This window comes from Populus trichocarpa, chromosome 13 (genome assembly GCF_000002775.5).
Source record: "Populus trichocarpa isolate Nisqually-1 chromosome 13, P.trichocarpa_v4.1, whole genome shotgun sequence".
In the NCBI taxonomy this organism is placed as follows: Eukaryota; Viridiplantae; Streptophyta; class Magnoliopsida; order Malpighiales; family Salicaceae; genus Populus; species Populus trichocarpa.
In genome coordinates this window covers 11,178,824-11,198,343 of record NC_037297.2, presented here as the reverse complement: position 1 = coordinate 11,198,343, position 19,520 = coordinate 11,178,824, and the positions used below count along the sequence as shown (strand labels likewise).

The window sequence follows — 19,520 nt, the reverse complement described above, 5'->3', positions numbered from 1 at the left end:
AGAAAATAAAGATCATGTTAAAACACGGATAAATTAAGACGTGTGTCACTCATCCAACATATCATCCACGTCTCAAACTGAGGGCTCTAATTATGAACGAAATAGATATCACGGGGACTCAATAAATCAAATGAATAGTAAAAGAACTTAATTGATCAAATGATAAAGTTCTAGGGGCATATATGTAACTAGACCAGTTGTCTGCAATAACTAGTAGGGTTTAAGCAAATCCCTTGAAGAAGCCCTAAGGCATAGTAGTATATAAAGGAGTGCAAAATAAGTATCGTGAGTCATGAAGGAGATGGTCGGGAAAGACGATAATGCCCATGGAGGAGATTGTTGACGAAGACAAAATCCAGATTGAAAAGGACGGCATTTGTTGAGAGTTTTGACAAGTTTAAGGTCAAATCAACGGTTTTGACAAATTTAATCAAATTCATTTATTAGATTCACATGTTGAATGTATTTAGTAATGTTTCAGACGGTTTTATATTTTTACAATTTATTAAAAAACATGTATTAATTAAAAAAAAAAAAAACTAAAAGAAGAGGGGGATTGTAATATAGTACTTTCTCATTATAAAATACTATTTACTAGAATAATTTTTTTTTTGAGATTTTTTTTCAATTTTTTTATTTTAATTACATCGTTCAATATTATATTTATTGGGGATTGAACTTTATAATTTTTTTAATTTAATTTTTATGAAATTATCTCAGTTTCATCACCTGAATTATATAAGTTCGATAAGTTAACTCGAGTTTTTTTCCCCTTTTCCTTAATAATGTTTTTCTACAAGTTTATCCTTCAACATTGGGTAGATTGCAAATTAGTTTTCTTGATTTATTTTGATTTTCTTTCTATGAGGTTATCATCGTTTCATGAATCGGGTCACAGGTTTGGCGGGTAAACCCGGTTTGACTTAAGTCGTTTTTTGTGTTTTTTTTTTAATTGATTTTTCAATTTAGATTCCATTCTTCAAAATATAGGGGGATGGACTTCATATTGTTTTTGAAATTTAATTTTTTTTAAGGTTATCCTAGTCTTATGACCCATACTGCGAGTTTAATGAGTTAACTCAGTTGACTCGAGTTTTTTTACCCTTTTTCTAATTGACTTTGTTTTTAAATTTTATCCTTACGCAATGGGTTCATTGATAATTAGGCTTTATTATTTTTTTTTAATTTTTTTTTATGAGGTTATCCTCGTTTCTTGACTCGGGTCACGAGTTTGGCGTGTTAACTCAAGTTGACTTGATTCATTTTTTATATTTATTTTTTAATTGAATCTTTATTCAATTTTATTTTGCAACATTTGGTTGATTGATAATTAAATTTAATAATTTGTTTTAGTTTGCTTTCTATTGGGTTATCGGTCTCATGACCTAGGTTATGAGTTTGGTTGGTTAACCTGAGTTGACTCGAGTCATTTTTTTTATATTTTTTTAATTGATTTATTTTTCAATTTCATCCTTCAATAGTGAATTTATTGAAAATTGAGCTTCATAATTTATTTTGATTTTTTTATGAGGTTATTATGGTCTCTTGACCCGACATGAGAATTAACAAGTTAACCCGAGTTGATTCGAATCGATCCTAAATGTTTTAATCTCAATATTTAAAAATAAAATCTTATCTTGAATATTTATTTTTAGTCAAATTATATTTTTATTAACCAGCCTTTAAATCCACCAAGTTAATTAGATGATGTCATGTCAATCCTCACATATTTAATTTTTGTTTTCAAATGAAAATATTTTACCTCGTCATCATTTCAATTTTCATTTGTACCATTCTCAGCTAGCTAATGGTATCTCAAACGGAGGACTCAAATTCAAATTGGAATTGGAATAGATAGTAGAGGGACAGACAATGCATGAAAGTAACAGCTGGGGGACTGAATTAATCAAACAGAAATAGTACAAGGACCACATGTGCTTTGTATTAGAACAGTAGCAACTCATCCGTGGGCTGAATGACCACAATCTGAATTCTTCTATTTCTGCGTTCAAAATAATTATAATAAAGATGGATTCTACCTTTCAAATTTGTTCCCTCCTCTGTAATACGTACCTGCAAACGTCATCACTTTTTTGTTTCCAAGTCAAAAGAAGCATTTAAAACTATAAATAGCACACTACGCTCACCTGGTTCTCTCCAATCTCCATAACTAGCTACTCCTACAAGTTCTTAGTGAACCACCACAATAACAATTAATCAACTGCAAGAAAGAATGGTTGCTGTGACTCCGACGTTGCCTCTTCTCACCCCATACAAGATGGGCAAGTTTAATCTTTCTCACAGGTACTTGATTACTCACGTTATCTCCCTTTTCTTTAATGTACAGTATGGTTTCGTGTATACCCATTTCCTTGAGTTTGCATGGTTTGATGTAGATGACACGCTGTGATCTCAGTTTGCTTTTCTGTTTTCAGCAGCAAAATGCTGCTTTTGTATTCAGAATTCTTCTGTGAAGTCTTGTTGATCATTAAAAATCGATTTCCTGGTTTCATTTGATATGCTGGGTAGTGAATTTGTTATAAGATCATCCAAAACTTTTTGTATTAGGCTGCTTTTGATTCACGAAAAGTGAGTTTTGGTACAAATTTTTTTATGTTTGTTTGTTATTAGAAAAGTTAATCAACGAAAAATACAACCGATTAATTACATGTTTTTTTCAGAATTGTCCTGGCACCACTGACTAGACAGAGATCTTACGATAATGTTCCTCAGCCGCATGCCGTTCTATACTACTCCCAGAGAGCCACAAAGGGGGCTCTTCTCATATCTGAAGCCACTGGAGTTTCTGACACAGCACAAGGGTAATTCCATCAGCCATGCCTGATTCCATACTCAATCTAACTGGCGACTTTTTGTTGCGATTACTGGAAGAGAGCAACGTAAATTCAATATTTGGTTTTGTTACACTGACACTTCAGTGTGTTCATAATCTTACATATGAATATGTATAGGTTCCTACATGCTCCAAGTATTTGGACCAGAGAGCAAGTGGAAGCATGGAAACCCATTGTGGATGCTGTCCATGCCAAAGGAGGTATTTTCTTCTGTCAAATTTGGCATGCTGGGAGGGTGTCAAATAGCGGTGAGTTATTGCCTTTAATCTCATTGATGCATAAATTTTAATTTTGTTCCTAGCATGTTAAAGTTCTGTTTCCAGATCTGTAACAATGATTAATGCTGCTTTTTGTTCATGGGCCATACTTTCTTGTCAGTTAACATGATTAGCAAAGTCATTTTCAAAAAATGAAAAGATTAATATGGTTACTAATTAATTTTTCTATATTATTGGCATTTGCAGGTTTCCAGCCAGATGGGCAAGCTCCGGTCTCTTCTACAGACAAGCCAATATCTTCTCAAGTTGAAGGCATGGAGTTCACACCTCCGAGGCGTCTAAGGACAGATGAAATCCCTCAAATAGTCAATGATTTCAGAATTGCTGCGAGGAACGCAATAGAAGCTGGTAAACTTTCTATCTCAGATATTCTGGAAACTCTGAATTTTCTTACAGGATTTTAACAAGCTGAACAATACACGATTGCACAGCATTTTAGAAACTTTAGCTTCATCCCACCCGAAACAAAAATGTAAAGTTTTTGTGTTGGAAATGAAGTTAGAACATCTGCAAATTGGGTTTCATAAATAATATACACCATCACTTAAAGCTTGTTCTGCGCTTTTTATAGGTTTTGATGGAGTTGAGATCCATGGGGCTCACGGATTTCTAATTGACCAGTTTATGAAAGATCAAGTAAACAACAGAACAGACCAATATGGTGGATCACTAGAGAACCGCTGCCGATTCCCTTTGGAAATAGTTGAGGCTATAGCGAATGAGATAGGATCAGATAAACTTGGAATAAGACTGTCTCCTCATGTAAACTATATGGAATCAGGAGACTCGGATCCGGAAGCACTAGGGCTCTACATGGTTAAATCCTTGAATAAATACGGTATTGCTTACTGCCACATGGTTGAGCCAAGAATGAAGATAGGCGCAGGGAATCCAAAATTCTCTGAAAGTCTGCTGCCTATGAGGAAGGCTTTCAACAGTACATTCATTGTTGCTGGTGGTTATGACAGGGAAGATGGAAACAAAGCTGTTGAAGAGAACCGTGGAGACCTTGTCGCTTATGGTCGCTTGTTCTTGGCAAATCCGGATTTGCCGAGGAGATTTGAACTTCATGCTCCTCTCAACAAGTACAACAGAGAAACATTTTATACACATGATCCTGTTGTTGGTTACACTGATTATCCTTTCCTTGAAGACACTGCGTAGGGTTTTGAGTCACCATAGTTGAAACTTGTGTTCTCTAAGTATTTTTATTGTTGTCGTCTAATTGCTCTCAATTATTGTTTCTATGAGTTTAAATGTTTTGTAAACCATTAAAATAGTTATAATTCAATAATAAAAGCAGATTGTAGACCAGCATCTGGTCACCAATACACATTTCAGATTGAACTAGATACTATGAAGTAATTCAGTTTTCAATTACAATAGATATTTGTAAGAAAGATAAAAATTTAAGTTATAAAGAAAAAAATTGTATTTTTTTCCAAATTTTCCTTTTTGATTCATGTATTTTTTTATTTTGACAAAAATATATCTTTTTTTATTAGTAATATGTTTTTATAAATAAAAATTAAAGGCAATTAAAATAAAAATATATAAAAATCTTAATAATTTAAACTAAGAAAAAATATGTATCTTTTCAATCATAACTCTTTCTATATTCATGTATTTGTTTTTTTTTTTTTTTACAAAAATGTGTTTTTTATTTGTGGTATAATTTTTTTTTTTTAAAAAAAAAACAATCATGACTCAATAATGTTTATATATGTATAAAACAAATAGAGTAATTAATGTGATGAAATTATATAAAATATTTAAAATAAAAAATAAATATTTTATTCTCTTTAAATATTCGTGAGTATATAAAATAAAACAATTTAATGGCATGATCTCTCTCTACTTCGGGTTTTTATTTCTCTTAGATTTTTACATTTTGTTTGTTTTGTTTTTATTTTTATTTTTCTTTTCTTTTCATTCTTTCCCCTTTTCTACTAGTTGTTTCATAGCATCTCTATTTACCTCTATTTTCAACTCAGAACTCTCTTTTTCTCTTGCTATCTTTTTTTTTTTTTCAAATTTAAGGTTTCTTATTTTTTTTCTTCTTCTTCTTCTTTTACCTCTAATACCATTTGGCTTAGATTAAATTCATTTTTATCGCTCAAACTCTTATTTATCGATAGACTTGAATCCGTCAGTAATTCTGTCTATAAAAATGATACATCATCATATTTATTAGATTTATTTATTTTTTTACTGTAATTCTCTCAGTATATATCAAGATAATATTTATGTATGTGTTTACTGATAGATACGGCAATAATATATTCAATCGAAAAAATTTATCGTAGTATATCAATAAAAATATTTTATTGATATATCTATTTATATTTGCTAATTTTCTAGTATATTTTGTTTACCAATGATGATGACGTTTAATAATTCAGATGACAAATAAAACCCTCTATATTTTTTTAAAATTTGAGTTGTCTATACAGGAGTTGATTACATCTCGAACATATAGAATCATCGATGAAAGATCCAAAATCATTAAATATTATGAATCTTCTCTATCAAGCTAGAAACAACCGTTGGACTTTAATCTAAAATTAGACAACCCCTGCTATTACTTAGTTAACATATCTAAATACAAAGTCTAGCTAGATCTATAAACACATAATAATAATAATAATAATAATAATAATAATAAAAACCACATAATTTAAAACCATGAATAAGGATAAAAAAAAGAAGATGTTATATATCGCTAGTGATTCGCTAAATGACTGCTTTAGCAAAGAATAGGTTGTAAGATTTGATTTTTTCAAGAGATAGAGAGAAGGGGGAGAGGCATATATATAAATTTAATTAGCTATTGTTGATTTTTTTTAAATATAGAATCGTCTAAAAGTGTTGACATTATTTAAAAATGTCAAAACAACTAACATACTAATTAATATATCTATTCAAATAAAAACTAAAATTACAAAAAGGTTTAAGAGATTATTTCAAAAGATTTTTTATCCTACGTCGAAAAAAAAAACTTTTTTCATATGAATATAGAGTATATGTACTAAAAAACTTCAAATTTCATATTGAAAAAATAATTATTTTCTTGTAAACATAAAATATATATACTAAAGGGTTTCAAATCTCATATTTAAAAATTAAAACATTCTTCTAATATTTATATAGTGAACTTTGAAAAGGGTTACTAATTAACTAAAAATATATATATATAGAAAAGGAGTCTCTATCTAAGAAAAAAAACACATTTGAAAAAAAAAACCGGGTCTCAACCAGGTTTTGTTGAGTCGCCTGGGTCACGGGTCAACCTAGTTTTTTCGGGTTTTTGCTCATCCCGATCTTTTGTCTTACCCGGATCGGTCCAATCACCGAGTTGACCGAGTCCCAGATCGATCTGCCGGGTCGATCCGGGTTTAATAACTAAGATTGAGAGAAGGATAGGTGGAGATAGGGGAATAGGAGAAGGAGAAGAAATTAATATTTCATATATATAGTTTATAAAATGTAACGATATATATAATATTAATATTTTAAATATTTATTGTTACATTAAATTAAATTAAAAAATAACTAAGATGTTTGTTATTTTAACAGGCCAGTTCTAAAAATAAATATATGTACTTCTAGACTAAATAAGCAAATTTGTAAGAGAATTTGGAAAAGAAAGTGATATTTTGCAGCATTGGATTTTTTTTTCAAGTATAATTTAGATGGATCTTTTATTTTTTTTTATTTTTTTCAATTAATAGCTACTGTATATATTACTATTTTAACATTTATAGAAAGGCTAATTTTGTTCTAAACCATGACATGACGTGGGGCCTGTTATCTGATTATGATACTATATTATATAAAAAAAGATCTCATCATTTTTTATGCAATCGAATTAACAATATTCGGATCTTCCTCTTTTAACATTTGATAGTCAAATGACATTTCTCCTCACCTCCGCCCAAAATAATCCAAGGCGGCTGAATGATCTCGGAACATAACATTTATGCATTTTTAATTTCTTTTATTAGAGAATATTTTTCCTATTCAATGTTATTAAAGTTTTTTAGTTTTTTTTATATAAAAAATTATAATAACTTTTTGACAAGTGGAGACAATGATGAATAAAAATTAAATATTTTAGTTGTCTTCCTATACTCATGATGTTTTTAGTATTTGATGGTTTTGACATGTAACAAACTTTTTTATCCTTCATTCTCGTTTGCATCAATTGATTTTAAAGCTTCACAATCCTTGATGATTATTTTTCTTTGTTTTGTGTTGTAGAACAACCATGACCGAAAGATGTTGTAGAACATGACATGTTGTGTAGGAGGGAATAAGAAGGTTCTCTCTCGAGAAAAAAATGTCTAGGAACTAGCGCGTTGTTTCTGTTTGCATCAATTACTGTTATTTAAAATCTAAGTGGTGGGATCTATGATGAGACGGCCTACACAAAGGTGTTGTGTTAAAAATTCATAATGAAACGACTCATACAAATATGTTGTGTTTGAGATCCATGATAAGATGGTCCGCATAAAGTGTTAGGGATTTAAGATAGGATGATTAATACACAAAATATGTTTTTGATAGAGGACAATTTCTAATTGAAAACTGAACTCGATAATAAGTTCAATCCAACTCAAGAAAACTGATTCATGAACTTTTTTAGGAAAATAAATATTTTCCTCGGTTAATTTAATTTCTTTCAGACAATGCATGAAATTAATAGTTGGGGGACTCAATTAATCAAACTGAAATAGTACAAGGACCATATGTGCAATTAACCCGTGACCTTTGTATTAGAACAGTAGCAACTCATCCGTGGGCTGAAGCCTGAATGACGACAATCTGAATTCTTCTATTTCTGCGTCCAGGTTCAAATTCTATAATACCCTTCAAAATAATTATAATAAAGATGGATTCTACCTTTCAAATTTGTTCCCTCCTCTGTAATACGTACCTTCAAACGTCATCACTTATTTTTTTCCAAGGCAAAAGAAGCATTTAAAACTATAAATAGCCCACCACGCTTACCTGGTTCTCTCATACCTACTCCTACAAGTTCTTAGTGAACCACCACAATAACAATTAATCAACTGCAAGAAAGAATGGTTGCTGAGACTCCCACGTTGCCTCTTCTCACCCCATACAAGATGGGCAAGTTTAATCTTTCTCACAGGTACCTGATTACTCACGCTATCTCCCTTTTCTTTAATGTACAGTATGGTTTCGTGTATATCCATTTCCTTGAGTTTGCATGGTTCGATGTAGATGACTTGCTGTGATCTCAGTTAGCTTTTCTGTTTTCAGCAGCAAAATGCTGCTTCTGTGTTCAGAATTCTTCTGTGAAGTCTTGTTGATCATTAAAAATCGATATGTATGACTCGAAGAAGAAATTAGTAGATGACCTTTCCTTTTTCTTTCTTCTTGATTTTTCTGTTTCCTTTGATATGTTGGGTAATGAATTTGTTATAAGATCATCCAAAACTTTTTTACTATTGTTGGGTAATGCTTTAGGTAATTTACCCGTATCGTAGTTGTTTGTTCTTTGATTTCCTGGTTTTCATCACCCACTCATGCCCGGGAAATATAATCATGTAAATTCCCAGGTTTAATAAATAGTTAATGCGATGGATATACTGCTTTCTTTGACTATCATTTTAATTATAATTACTTCAGTGATTAATTACATGTTTTTTTTCAGAATTGTCCTGGCACCATTGACTAGACAGAGATCTTACGATAATGTTCCTCGGCCGCATGCCGTTCTATACTACTCCCAGAGAGCCACAAAGGGGGGTCTTCTCATATCCGAAGCCACCGGAGTTTCTGACACAGCACAAGGGTAATTCCATCAGCCATGCCTGATACTCAATCTAACTTTCTACTTTTTGTTGCGATTACTGGAATAGAGCAACGTAAATTCAATATTTGGTTTTGTTACACTGACACTTCAGTGTGTTCATAATCTTACATTTGAATATATATAGGTACCTGCACGCTCCAGGTATTTGGACCAGAGAGCAAGTCGAAGCATGGAAGCCCATCGTGGATGCTGTCCATGCCAAAGGAGGTATTTTCTTCTGTCAAATTTGGCATGTTGGGAGGGTGTCAAATAGCGGTGAGTTATTGCCTTTTATCTCATTGATGCATAGATTTTAATTTTGTTCCTAGCATGTTAAAGTTCTGTTTCCAGTATCTGTAACAATGATTAGTGTTGCTTTGTGTTCATGGGCCATACTTTCTTGTCAGTTAATATGATTAGCAAAGTCATTTTCAAAAAATGAAAAGATTAATATGGTTACTAATTAATTTTTCTATATTATTGGCATTTGCAGGTTTCCAGCCAGATGGGCAAGCTCCAGTCTCTTCTACAGACAAGCCAATATCTTCTCAAGTTGAAGGCATGGAGTTCACACCTCCGAGGCGTCTAAGGACAGATGAAATCCCTCAAATAGTCAATGATTTCAGAATTGCTGCAAGGAACGCAATAGAAGCTGGTAAACTTTCTCTCTCAGATATTTTGGAAACTCTGAATTTTCTTACAGGACTTTAACAAGCTGAACAATACATGATTGCACGGCATTTTAGAAACTTTAGCTTCATCCCACTCAAAACAAAAATGTAAAGTTTTTGTGTTGGAAACATCTGCAAATTGGGTTTCATAAATAATATATACCATCACTTAAAGCTTGTTCTGTGCTTTTTATAGGTTTTGATGGAGTTGAGATCCATGGGGCTCACGGATATCTAATTGACCAGTTTATGAAAGATCAAGTAAACAACAGAACAGACCAATATGGTGGATCACTAGAGAACCGCTGCCGATTCCCTTTGGAAATAGTTGAGGCTATAGCGAATGAGATAGGATCAGATAAAGTTGGAATAAGACTATCTCCTCATGTAAACTATATGGAATCAGAAGACTCAGATCCCGAAGCACTAGGACTCCACATGGTTAAATCCTTGAATAAATATGGTATTGCTTACTGCCACATGGTTGAGCCAAGAATGAAGATAGGCGCAGGGAATGCAAAATTCTCTGAAAGTCTGCTGCCTATGAGGAAGGCTTTCAACAGTACATTCATTGTTGCTGGTGGTTATGACAGGGAAGATGGAAACAAAGCTGTTGAAGAGAACCGTGGAGACCTTGTCGCTTATGGTCGCTTGTTCTTGGCAAATCCAGATTTGCCAAGGAGGTTTGAACTTCATGCTCCTCTCAACAAGTACAACAGAGAAACATTTTATACACATGATCCTGTTGTTGGTTACACTGATTATCCTTTCCTTGAAGACACTGCGTAGGGTTTTGAGTCACCATAGTTGAAACTTGTATTCTCTTAAGTACTTTTATTGTTGTCGTCTAATTGCATTCAATTATTGTTTCTACGAGTTGAAATGTTTTGTAAACCAATAAAATAGTTGTAATTCAATAATAAAAAGCAGATTGTAGACCAGCATCTGGTCAGCAATACACATTTCTGATTGAATTAGATACTATGAAGTAATTCAGTTTTCAATTAAAATAGATATTTGAAAGAAAGATAAAAATTTAAGTTAAAAAGAAAAAAATTGTATTTTTTATCCAAATTTTCCTTTTTGATTCATGTATTTTTTTATTTTGACAAAAATATATCTTTTTTTTATTAGTAATATGTTTTTATAAATAAAAATTAAAGGCAATTAAAATAAAAATGTATAAAAATCTTAATAATTTAAACTAAGAAAAAAAAATGTATCTTTTCAATCATAACTCTTTCTATATTCATGTATTTGTTTTTTTTTTTTTACAAAAATGTGTTTTTTATTTGTGGTATAGTTTTTATAAAAAAAAAAACATTTATCATATTTCATTAAAAAAACAAAAAAACAATCATGACTCAATAATATTTATATATGTATAAAACAAATAGAGTAATTAATGTGATGAAATTATATAAAATATTTTAAAAAAAATAAATATTTTATTCTCTTTAAATATTCATGAGTATATCAAAAAAACAATTGAATGGCACGGTCTCTCTCTACTTCGGGTTTTTATTTCTCTTAGATTTTTGCTTTTTATTTTTTTGTTCTATTTTTATTTTTTTTCTTTTTTTCTTTTTATGCTTTTCCCTTTTCTACTAGTTGGTTCAGAGCATCTCTATTTACCTCTATTTTCAACTCAGAACTCTCTTTTTCTCTTGCTATCTCTTTTTTTAAAAAAAAAATTTACGGTTTCCTTTTCTCTTTATTTTCTTCTTCTTCTTCTTTTACCTCTAATACCATTTGGCTTGGATTAAATTCATTTTTATCGCTCAAACTCTTATTTTTTCTAGTTCAAACTCTTATTTATCAATGGACTTGCGTCAGTAATTCTGTCTATAAAAATGACACATCATCATACTTGTTAGATTTATTTTTTTCTTTTCTCACCGTAATTCTTCCAGTATATATCAAGATAATATTTTTGTCTGTGTTTACCGATGGATACGGCAAGAGTATATTCAATCGAAAAAATTTGTCGTAGTATACCAACAGAAATATTTTGTTGATATTTCCATTTGTATTTGCTAATTTTCTGATATATTTTGTTTACCGATAATGATGACGACGACGATAATAATAACAAAAAACTACACCTTTCAATAATTCAGATGACAAATAAAACCCTCTACATTTTTTTAAAATTTGAGTTGACTATACAGGAGTTGATTACATCTTGAACATATAGAATCGTCGATGAAAGATCCAAAATCATTAAATACTAGTTATATGCCCCGCGCGATGCCGCGGGTCAATTATTTTTTGTATTTTAAAAATAGCCAAGATCTAAAAGTGTTAGGTTTTTTTGCAAAATTATACCCAAGAGTCTCAGGTTTGGTTGCAACGCCTGACCCAAGAGTAATGTTTATAATATTAATAATAACATTAAACTTGGGTTAACCCTTAGCATAAAAGTGTCTAGACTGCAATACCAGACCCAATAGCATTGGACGTAGGTCTGACTGCAAGGTCGTGTCATAAAAGTGTGATAATTAAATAGATTAGTTAAAAAGAAAAAAATTAATGAAAAAAAGAAAAAAAAAATATGAATTAATTGGGTTAACCCTTCAAACCAGGTTAACCCGTCATACCTTGAATTCGCATCGTGAAAGTTTAATTAAAAAGAAAAAAAATCCAGATTAACTCGTCAAACCATGTTAACCTGTTAACCCAGTATTTGTGTCATGAAAGTCTGATAACTAAATAAAAAAAATTAACATTAACAAACTAAATTAAACAAAAATATTTATGAAAATAATAATAATAAAAAATTGACGGGTCAACCCGGAATTAACTGGGTTCACCCGTGAAACCAGGTTAACCCGTGAAACTCGGGATATGTGTCATGAAAGTCTAATAACTAAATAGAAAGAAATTTAATATTAACAAACTAAACTAAAAGAAAAAAATTAATTAAAAAAAAAAGAAAGAAGCAAAAAAAAATCCCAAAAAGCATAAAAAAAACAGCTAAAAAAACTTAGACAACTTAAAAAAAAAAACGCCTAAGGAATCAGTGTTTTACTGTGGACTGCACTGTGGAGTCCACAGTAAAACACTGATTCCTTTTAGCTATTTACCAGAAAAAAATCCGGGTTAACTCGTCAAACCCGGAACCCGTGTCATGAAAGTTTGATAACTAAATAGAAAAAAATTTAACATCAACAAAAAAAAATTCATTAAAAAAAACAAAGAAAAAGACAGCTTAAAAAAACAAAGTAAAAAAAAAAAACAGCTCAGCGTTTCACTTTGGACTACACTCGAAAAAATAATTAATTAAAAAGTAAATCAGAAAAAAAAATTTGGGTTAACCCGTCAAACCCGGAACTCATATCATGAAAGTTTGATAACTAAATAGAAAAAAATTTAACATTAACAAAAACAAATTGAACAAAAAAAATCTTTAAAAAAATAAAAAAAAAACAGCTTAAAAAAAATAAAACAAAACAACTTAAAAAAAAAGTAAAAAAAAAAAAAAGGGAAAGCAGCTGCTCAGCGTTTAACTGTGGATTTACACAGTGAAACACTGAGCAGTTTTAGTTTATTCTTAATTATGAATCTTCTCTATCAAGCTAGAAACAACCGTTGGACTTTAATCTAAAATTAGACAACCCCTGGTAAGTAAGAAAAATACATAGTTAACATATCTAAATACAAAGTCTAGCTAGATCTATAAACACATAATAATAATAATAATAATAATAACAATAAAAACCACATAATTTAAAACCATGAATAAGGATAAAAAAAGAAGATGTTATCGCTAGTGATTCGCTAAATGACTGCTTTAGAAAAAAATAGGTTTTAAGATTTCTTTTTTTCAAGAGATAGAGAGAAGGGGGAGAGGCATATAAATTTAAAAAGTATTTTTAAAATAAAATAAACTATTTAATTAGCTATTGTTGAATTTTTTTTTAAAATATAGAATCGTCTAAAAGTGATGACATTATTTAAAAATGTCAAAACAACTAACATACTAATATATATATTCAAATAACTAAAAGATAAAAACTAGAATTACAATAGAACAACACTAAAAATACATATTTAAACTAATAAAAATATATTCATTCCAATTAGTATAAATGTTGATCATAAATTTCAGCCCAAAATTACTATTATAGTTGTTGAATATATATACATTGTGCTTATAAAAAAAAATAGTTGAGGTTTAGAGTTGTTTTCCATTGTCTATAGTCATCACAAGTGTTATATAACATTTTATTATAACTTATAACTTCAAAATACAATAAAGAAATCAATGAAAGAACTTTAATATTTTGATTAAATATTTAACTTCTTGTTCTAAGATTAAGACAACAATATATAGGAGGTGAATTAATTAGGGGTTTCAAAGATTTAAATTTTAAAATAAAAAAGCTTTAAAATTTACGTTCCAAAATTAAAAAGATTTGAAATTTAGATGGATCTTTTTTTTTTTTTTCAATCAATAGCTACTGTATATATTACTATTTTAACATTTATGGAATCACAATGATACCCAAGGTTTATCTATTTAATTGGGGGTGCATGAAAATGAAATTTAATATTTTTCATAAACAAATTTGCACTTGAAACTTATGGAGAAAAGGGAGGACAACGAAAAATTTTATGGTGCTCAGAGAGTATTTAGTGGCATTCTTGTAGTTATTCCATGGACTCACCTTAAAAATAAAAAAGAGAAATATAAAGAAGAGAGAGAAAATAAAACTTATAATCACAAAAAATGATAAGAATATCTTTATCTAAAATTTATCTCTCCTATTTGTTCATTTAAAGTATGTTTAGAGAGTAACTAATTAGATATCACTAGTTACTTTTTAAGCAGCATAAAATTTATTGGACAACAATTATATTATATTCTCATTTAAGTTATTTTGTTTATTAACATATTAAATTAAATTGTAATGGCATTTGATAGCGCACTAACAAATATACTATAAGAATTGATTTTTTTTCCCCGGCTACTTCGTTGTTCATATAAATAGGGAAGCTCTTTTCTCTTTTTTTATTTTTTATTTTCATCCTTTTTTTTCACAAATTTCATCCTCGAAAGTTTTCTTTTGATTTAATCCTTTTATAGCCTAATTCCATGAGATAAAGTTTTTGATTTACACTTATACTTTTTATTATGAAAAAAAAAATATCAGAATAGTCAGAATAGTAAAAAAAAAATTACGACCCACCACGCAACACAAATCAAGTCGTATTATTAGTTGCCCTCTAATTAATGTTATGTTTTTTCACCCTTATTTTTTAAATCATTTTGTGTAATTGATTTTTTTTCTTGATTTTATCTTTCGACTTTTGATTTGTTAGAGATTCAGCTTCATACAATCTTATTACTCTGCATTTGTTTTTTTTTTTTCTTGAAAAAATATTGGTTTTGTAATTATCTTCAATTTCTTTTCTATAAATTTATCTCTATCTTATAATTCAGATCACGAGTTTTGCATGCCATTATATAAGTTTTTTTAGAGTTGTTTTGTTTGTGTTAGATTTTTCAAGATGTTATGTTAATTCATCTAGAATTGTTTTCGGGTTTTATACAAATGAGGTTTGTTTTTCAAAATAAAAAATATTTATTTTTAAATAATATTGTTGGTGTGTTTGGTCTTGCATAGTATTTGTTTAGGGCATGAATTTATTTTGTTAATTTCATTTGTGTTTATCTTTTAAGTCATAAGTTTTTAGGTTGAGGATTTATTTTTTATTGATTTTAATAAATAAATTCAGTAAATACAATCAGGTGAATGTCTCATTTTGTGTAGTTGAATATCTTTATTTATATTCATCTCTTAATTTTATCAATTTGTTTTTTGGTTATTGTTAAAGATTTTTTTTATTTATTAACATAAATAATTATTAATTTATTTAATGAGATACTTGCATAGGTTTTTTAATTTATATTTTGAAATTTTTTTATGTTAAAAAACCACATTAAAGCAGCCTATATAGCAAGTATTTTTTTTTATAAAATAAAAATACGACCAGGGGTGACGCGTGAATTAAATGGCTAATTTTGTTCTAAACCATGACATGACGTGGGGCCTGTTATTTGATTATGATACTATATATTATATAAAAAAAGATCTCATCATTTTTTGTGCAATCGAATTAACAATACTCAGATCTTCCTCTTTTAACATAACAAATTATCATCGTTTTGATAGTCAAATGACATTTCTCCTCACCTCCGCCCCAAATAATCCAAGGCGGCTGAATGATCTCGGAACATAACATTTATGCATTTTTAATTTCTTTTATTAGAGAATATTTTTCCTATTCAATGTTATTAAAGTTTTTTAGTTTTTTCTATATAAAAAATTATAATAGCTTTTTGACAAGTGGACATAAATGAATAAAAATTTAATATTTTGATTGTCTCCCTATACTCGTGATATTTTTGGTATTTGAGAGTTTTAACATGTAACAAACTCTTTTATCCTTTCACAATCCTTCATGATTATTTTTCTTTGTTTTGTATCGTAAAACAACCATGACCAAAAAATGTTGTAGAACATGACATATTGTGTAGGAGGGAATGAGAAGGTTCTCTTACCAAAAAAAAAAATGTTCAGGAACTAGCGTGTTGTTTTTATTTGCATCAATTACTATTATTCAAAATCTTAGTGGTGGGATCCATGATGAGACGACCTGTATAAAGGTGTTGTGTTAAAGATTCATAATGAAACGACTCATACAAATATGTTGTGTTTGAGACTCATAATAAGGTGGTCCGCATAAAGTGTTAGGAACTTAAAATAGGATGATTAACACACAAAATATGTTTTCGATGAAAAACAATTTCTAATTGAAAACTAAACTCATATTAAGTTCAATCCAACTCAAGAAAACTGATTCATGAACTTTTTTAGGAAAATAAATATTTTCCTCGGTTAATTTAATTTCTTTCAGACAATGCATGAAATTAATAGTTGGGGGACTCAATTAATCAAACTGAAATAGTACAAGGACCATATGTGCAATTAACTCGTGACCTTTGTATTAGAACAGTAGCAACTCATCTGTGGGCTGAAGCCTGAATGACGACAATCTGAATTCTTCTATTTCTGCGTCCAGGTTCAAATTCAATAATACCCTTCAAAATAATTATAATAAAGATGGATTCTACCTTTCAAATTTGTTCCCTCCTCTGTAATACGTACCTGCAAACGTCATCACTTTTTTTTTCCAAGTCAAAAGAAGCATTTAAAACTATAAATAGCCCACCACGCTTACCTGGTTCTCTCATACCTACTCCTACAAGTTCTTAGTGAACCACCACAATAACAATTAATCAACTGCAAGAAAGAATGGTTGCTGAGACTCCCACGTTGCCTCTTCTCACCCCATACAAGATGGGCAAGTTTAATCTTTCTCACAGGTACCTGATTACTCACGCTATCTCCCTTTTCTTTAATGTACAGTATGGTTTCGTGTATATCCATTTCCTTGAATTTGCATGGTTCGATGTAGATGACTTGCTGTGATCTCAGTTAGCTTTTCTGTTTTCAGCAGCAAAATGCTGCTTCTGTGTTCAGAATTCTTCTGTGAAGTCTTGTTGATCATTAAAAATCGATATGTATGACTTGAAGAAGAAATTAGTATATGACCTTTCCTTTTTCTTTCTTCTTGATTTTTCTGTTTCCTTTGATATGTTGGGTAATGAATTTGTTATAAGATCATCCAAAACTTTTTTACTATTGTTGGGTAATGCTTTAGGTAATTTACCCGTATCGTAGTTGTTTGTTCTTTGATTTCCTGGTTTTCATCACCAACTCATGCCCGGGAAATATAATCATGTAAATTCCCAGGTTTAATAAATAGTTAATGCGATGGATATACTGCTTTCTTTGACTATCATTTTTATTATATTTACTTCAGTGATTAATTACATGTTTTTTTCAGAATTGTCCTGGCACCATTGACTAGACAGAGATCTTACGATAATGTTCCTCAGCCGCATGCCGTTCTATACTACTCCCAGAGAGCCACGAAGGGGGGTCTTCTCATATCTGAAGCCACTGGAGTTTCTGACACAGCACAAGGGTAATTCCATCAGCCATGCCTGATGCCATACTCAATCTAACTTTCTACTTTTTGTTGCGATTACTGGAACAGAGCAACGTAAATTCAATATTTGATTTTGTTACACTGACACTTCAGTGTGTTCATAATCTTACATTTGAATATATATAGGTACCTGCATGCTCCAGGTATTTGGACCAGAGAGCAAGTCGAAGCATGGAAGCCCATCGTGGATGCTGTCCATGCCAAAGGAGGTATTTTCTTCTGTCAAATTTGGCATGTTGGGAGGGTGTCAAATAGCGGTGAGTTATTGCCTTTAATCTCATTGATGCATAGATTTTAATTTTGTTCCTAGCATGTTAAAGTTCTGTTTCCAGTATCTGTAACAATGATTAATGTTGCTTTGTGTTTATGGGCCATACTTTCTTGTCAGTTAATATGATTAGCAAAGTCATTTTCAAAAAATGAAAAGATTAATATGGTTACTAATTAATTTTTCTATATTATTGGCATTTGCAGGTTTCCAGCCAGATGGGCAGGCTCCGGTCTCTTCTACAGACAAGCCAATATCTTCTCAAGTTGAAGGCATGGAGTTCACACCTCCGAGGCGTCTAAGGACAGATGAAATCCCTCAAATAGTCAATGATTTCAGAATTGCTGCAAGGAACGCAATAGAAGCTGGTAAAACTTTCTATCTCAGATATTTTGGAAACTCTGAATTTTCTTACAGGACTTCAACAAGCTGAACAATACATGATTGCACGGCATTTTAGAAACTTTAGCTTCATCCCACTCAAAACAAAAATGTAAAGTTTTTTTGTTGGAAACATCTGCAAATTGGGTTTCATAAATAATATACACCATCACTTAAAGCTTGTTCTGTGCTTTTTATAGGTTTTGATGGAGTTGAGATCCATGGGGCTCACGGATATCTAATTGACCAGTTTATGAAAGATCAAGTAAACAACAGAACAGACCAATATGGTGGATCACTGGAGAACCGCTGCCGATTCCCTTTGGAAATAGTTGAGGCTATAGCGAATGAGATAGGATCAGATAAACTTGGAATAAGACTGTCTCCTCATGTAAACTATATGGAATCAGGAGACTCAGATCCTGAAGCACTAGGGCTCTACATGGTTAAATCCTTGAATAAATACGGTATTGCTTACTGCCACATGGTTGAGCCAAGAATGAAGATAGGCGCAGGGAATACAAAATTCTCTGAAAGTCTGCTGCCTATGAGGAAGGCTTTCAACAGTACATTCATTGTTGCTGGTGGTTATGACAGGGAAGATGGAAACAAAGCTGTTGAAGAGAACCGTGGAGACCTTGTCGCCTATGGTCGCTTGTTCTTGGCAAATCCAGATTTGCCAAGGAGATTTGAACTTCATGCTCCTCTCAACAAGTACAACAGAGAAACATTTTATACACATGATCCTGTTGTTGGTTACACTGATTATCCTTTCCTTGAAGACACTGCGTAGGGTTTTGAGTCACCATAGTTGAAGCTTGTATTCTCTGAGTATTTTTATTGTTGTCGTCTAATTGCTTTCAGTTATTGTTTCTATGAATGTTTTGTAAACCATTAAAATAGTTATAATTCAATAATAAAAGCAGACTGTAGATATTTGTAAGAAAGATAAAATTTAAGTTATAAAGAAAAAAATTGTATTTTTTATCCAAATTTTCCTTTTTGATTCATGAATTTTTTTATTTTGACAAAAATATATCTTTTTTTTATAAATAAAAATTAAAGGCAATTAAAATAAAAATGTATTAAAAAATCTTAATAATTTAAATTACGAAAAAATGTGTATTTTTCAATCAAAACTCTTCCTATATTCATGTATTTGTT

The 19,520-nt window shown here is 30.5% G+C and overlaps 3 protein-coding genes across 4 annotated transcripts; all 3 read left to right on the top strand.

The window, feature by feature from the left end:
- The first annotated feature begins 2,142 nt into the window (after positions 1-2,142).
- Positions 2,143-4,473, top strand: LOC18104317 (12-oxophytodienoate reductase 2). The gene is made up of 5 exons (XM_006376078.3): positions 2,143-2,304; positions 2,682-2,822; positions 2,973-3,103; positions 3,320-3,481; positions 3,705-4,473. The coding sequence occupies exons 1-5, from the start codon at positions 2,234-2,236 to the stop codon at positions 4,295-4,297; spliced, it is 1,098 nt and encodes a 365-aa protein (XP_006376140.1). The 5' UTR covers positions 2,143-2,233; the 3' UTR covers positions 4,298-4,473.
- Positions 2,834-19,292, top strand: LOC127904172 (12-oxophytodienoate reductase 2-like). Of its 2 annotated transcripts, XM_052446331.1 has the most exons (5): positions 16,797-17,018; positions 17,543-17,683; positions 17,834-17,964; positions 18,182-18,343; positions 18,557-19,292. In XM_052446331.1, the coding sequence occupies exons 1-5, from the start codon at positions 16,948-16,950 to the stop codon at positions 19,147-19,149; spliced, it is 1,098 nt and encodes a 365-aa protein (XP_052302291.1). In that variant the 5' UTR covers positions 16,797-16,947; the 3' UTR covers positions 19,150-19,292. The 2 variants fall into 2 exon arrangements, with proteins under 2 accessions (XP_052302292.1, XP_052302291.1); XM_052446332.1 differs by lacking the exons at positions 16,797-17,018; positions 17,543-17,683 and adding an exon at positions 2,834-2,972.
- On the top strand, positions 8,063-10,602 carry LOC18104318 (12-oxophytodienoate reductase 2). The gene is made up of 5 exons (XM_006376079.3): positions 8,063-8,288; positions 8,814-8,954; positions 9,100-9,230; positions 9,448-9,609; positions 9,822-10,602. The coding sequence occupies exons 1-5, from the start codon at positions 8,218-8,220 to the stop codon at positions 10,412-10,414; spliced, it is 1,098 nt and encodes a 365-aa protein (XP_006376141.3). The 5' UTR covers positions 8,063-8,217; the 3' UTR covers positions 10,415-10,602.
- Positions 19,293-19,520: the final 228 nt, after the last annotated feature.

Coding starts and splice junctions, on each gene's coding strand:
- LOC18104317 (XM_006376078.3), top strand. CDS start 2,234: ATGGTTGCTGTGACTCCGACGTTGCCTCTTCTCACCCCATACAAGATG. Junction 2,305..2,681: donor AAGTTTAATCTTTCTCACAG/GTACTTGATTAC, acceptor TGTTTTTTTCAG/AATTGTCCTGGCACCACTGA. Junction 2,823..2,972: donor GTTTCTGACACAGCACAAGG/GTAATTCCATCA, acceptor GAATATGTATAG/GTTCCTACATGCTCCAAGTA.
- LOC18104318 (XM_006376079.3), top strand. CDS start 8,218: ATGGTTGCTGAGACTCCCACGTTGCCTCTTCTCACCCCATACAAGATG. Junction 8,289..8,813: donor AAGTTTAATCTTTCTCACAG/GTACCTGATTAC, acceptor GTTTTTTTTCAG/AATTGTCCTGGCACCATTGA. Junction 9,231..9,447: donor TGGGAGGGTGTCAAATAGCG/GTGAGTTATTGC, acceptor TGGCATTTGCAG/GTTTCCAGCCAGATGGGCAA.
- LOC127904172 (XM_052446331.1), top strand. CDS start 16,948: ATGGTTGCTGAGACTCCCACGTTGCCTCTTCTCACCCCATACAAGATG. Junction 17,019..17,542: donor AAGTTTAATCTTTCTCACAG/GTACCTGATTAC, acceptor TGTTTTTTTCAG/AATTGTCCTGGCACCATTGA. Junction 17,684..17,833: donor GTTTCTGACACAGCACAAGG/GTAATTCCATCA, acceptor GAATATATATAG/GTACCTGCATGCTCCAGGTA.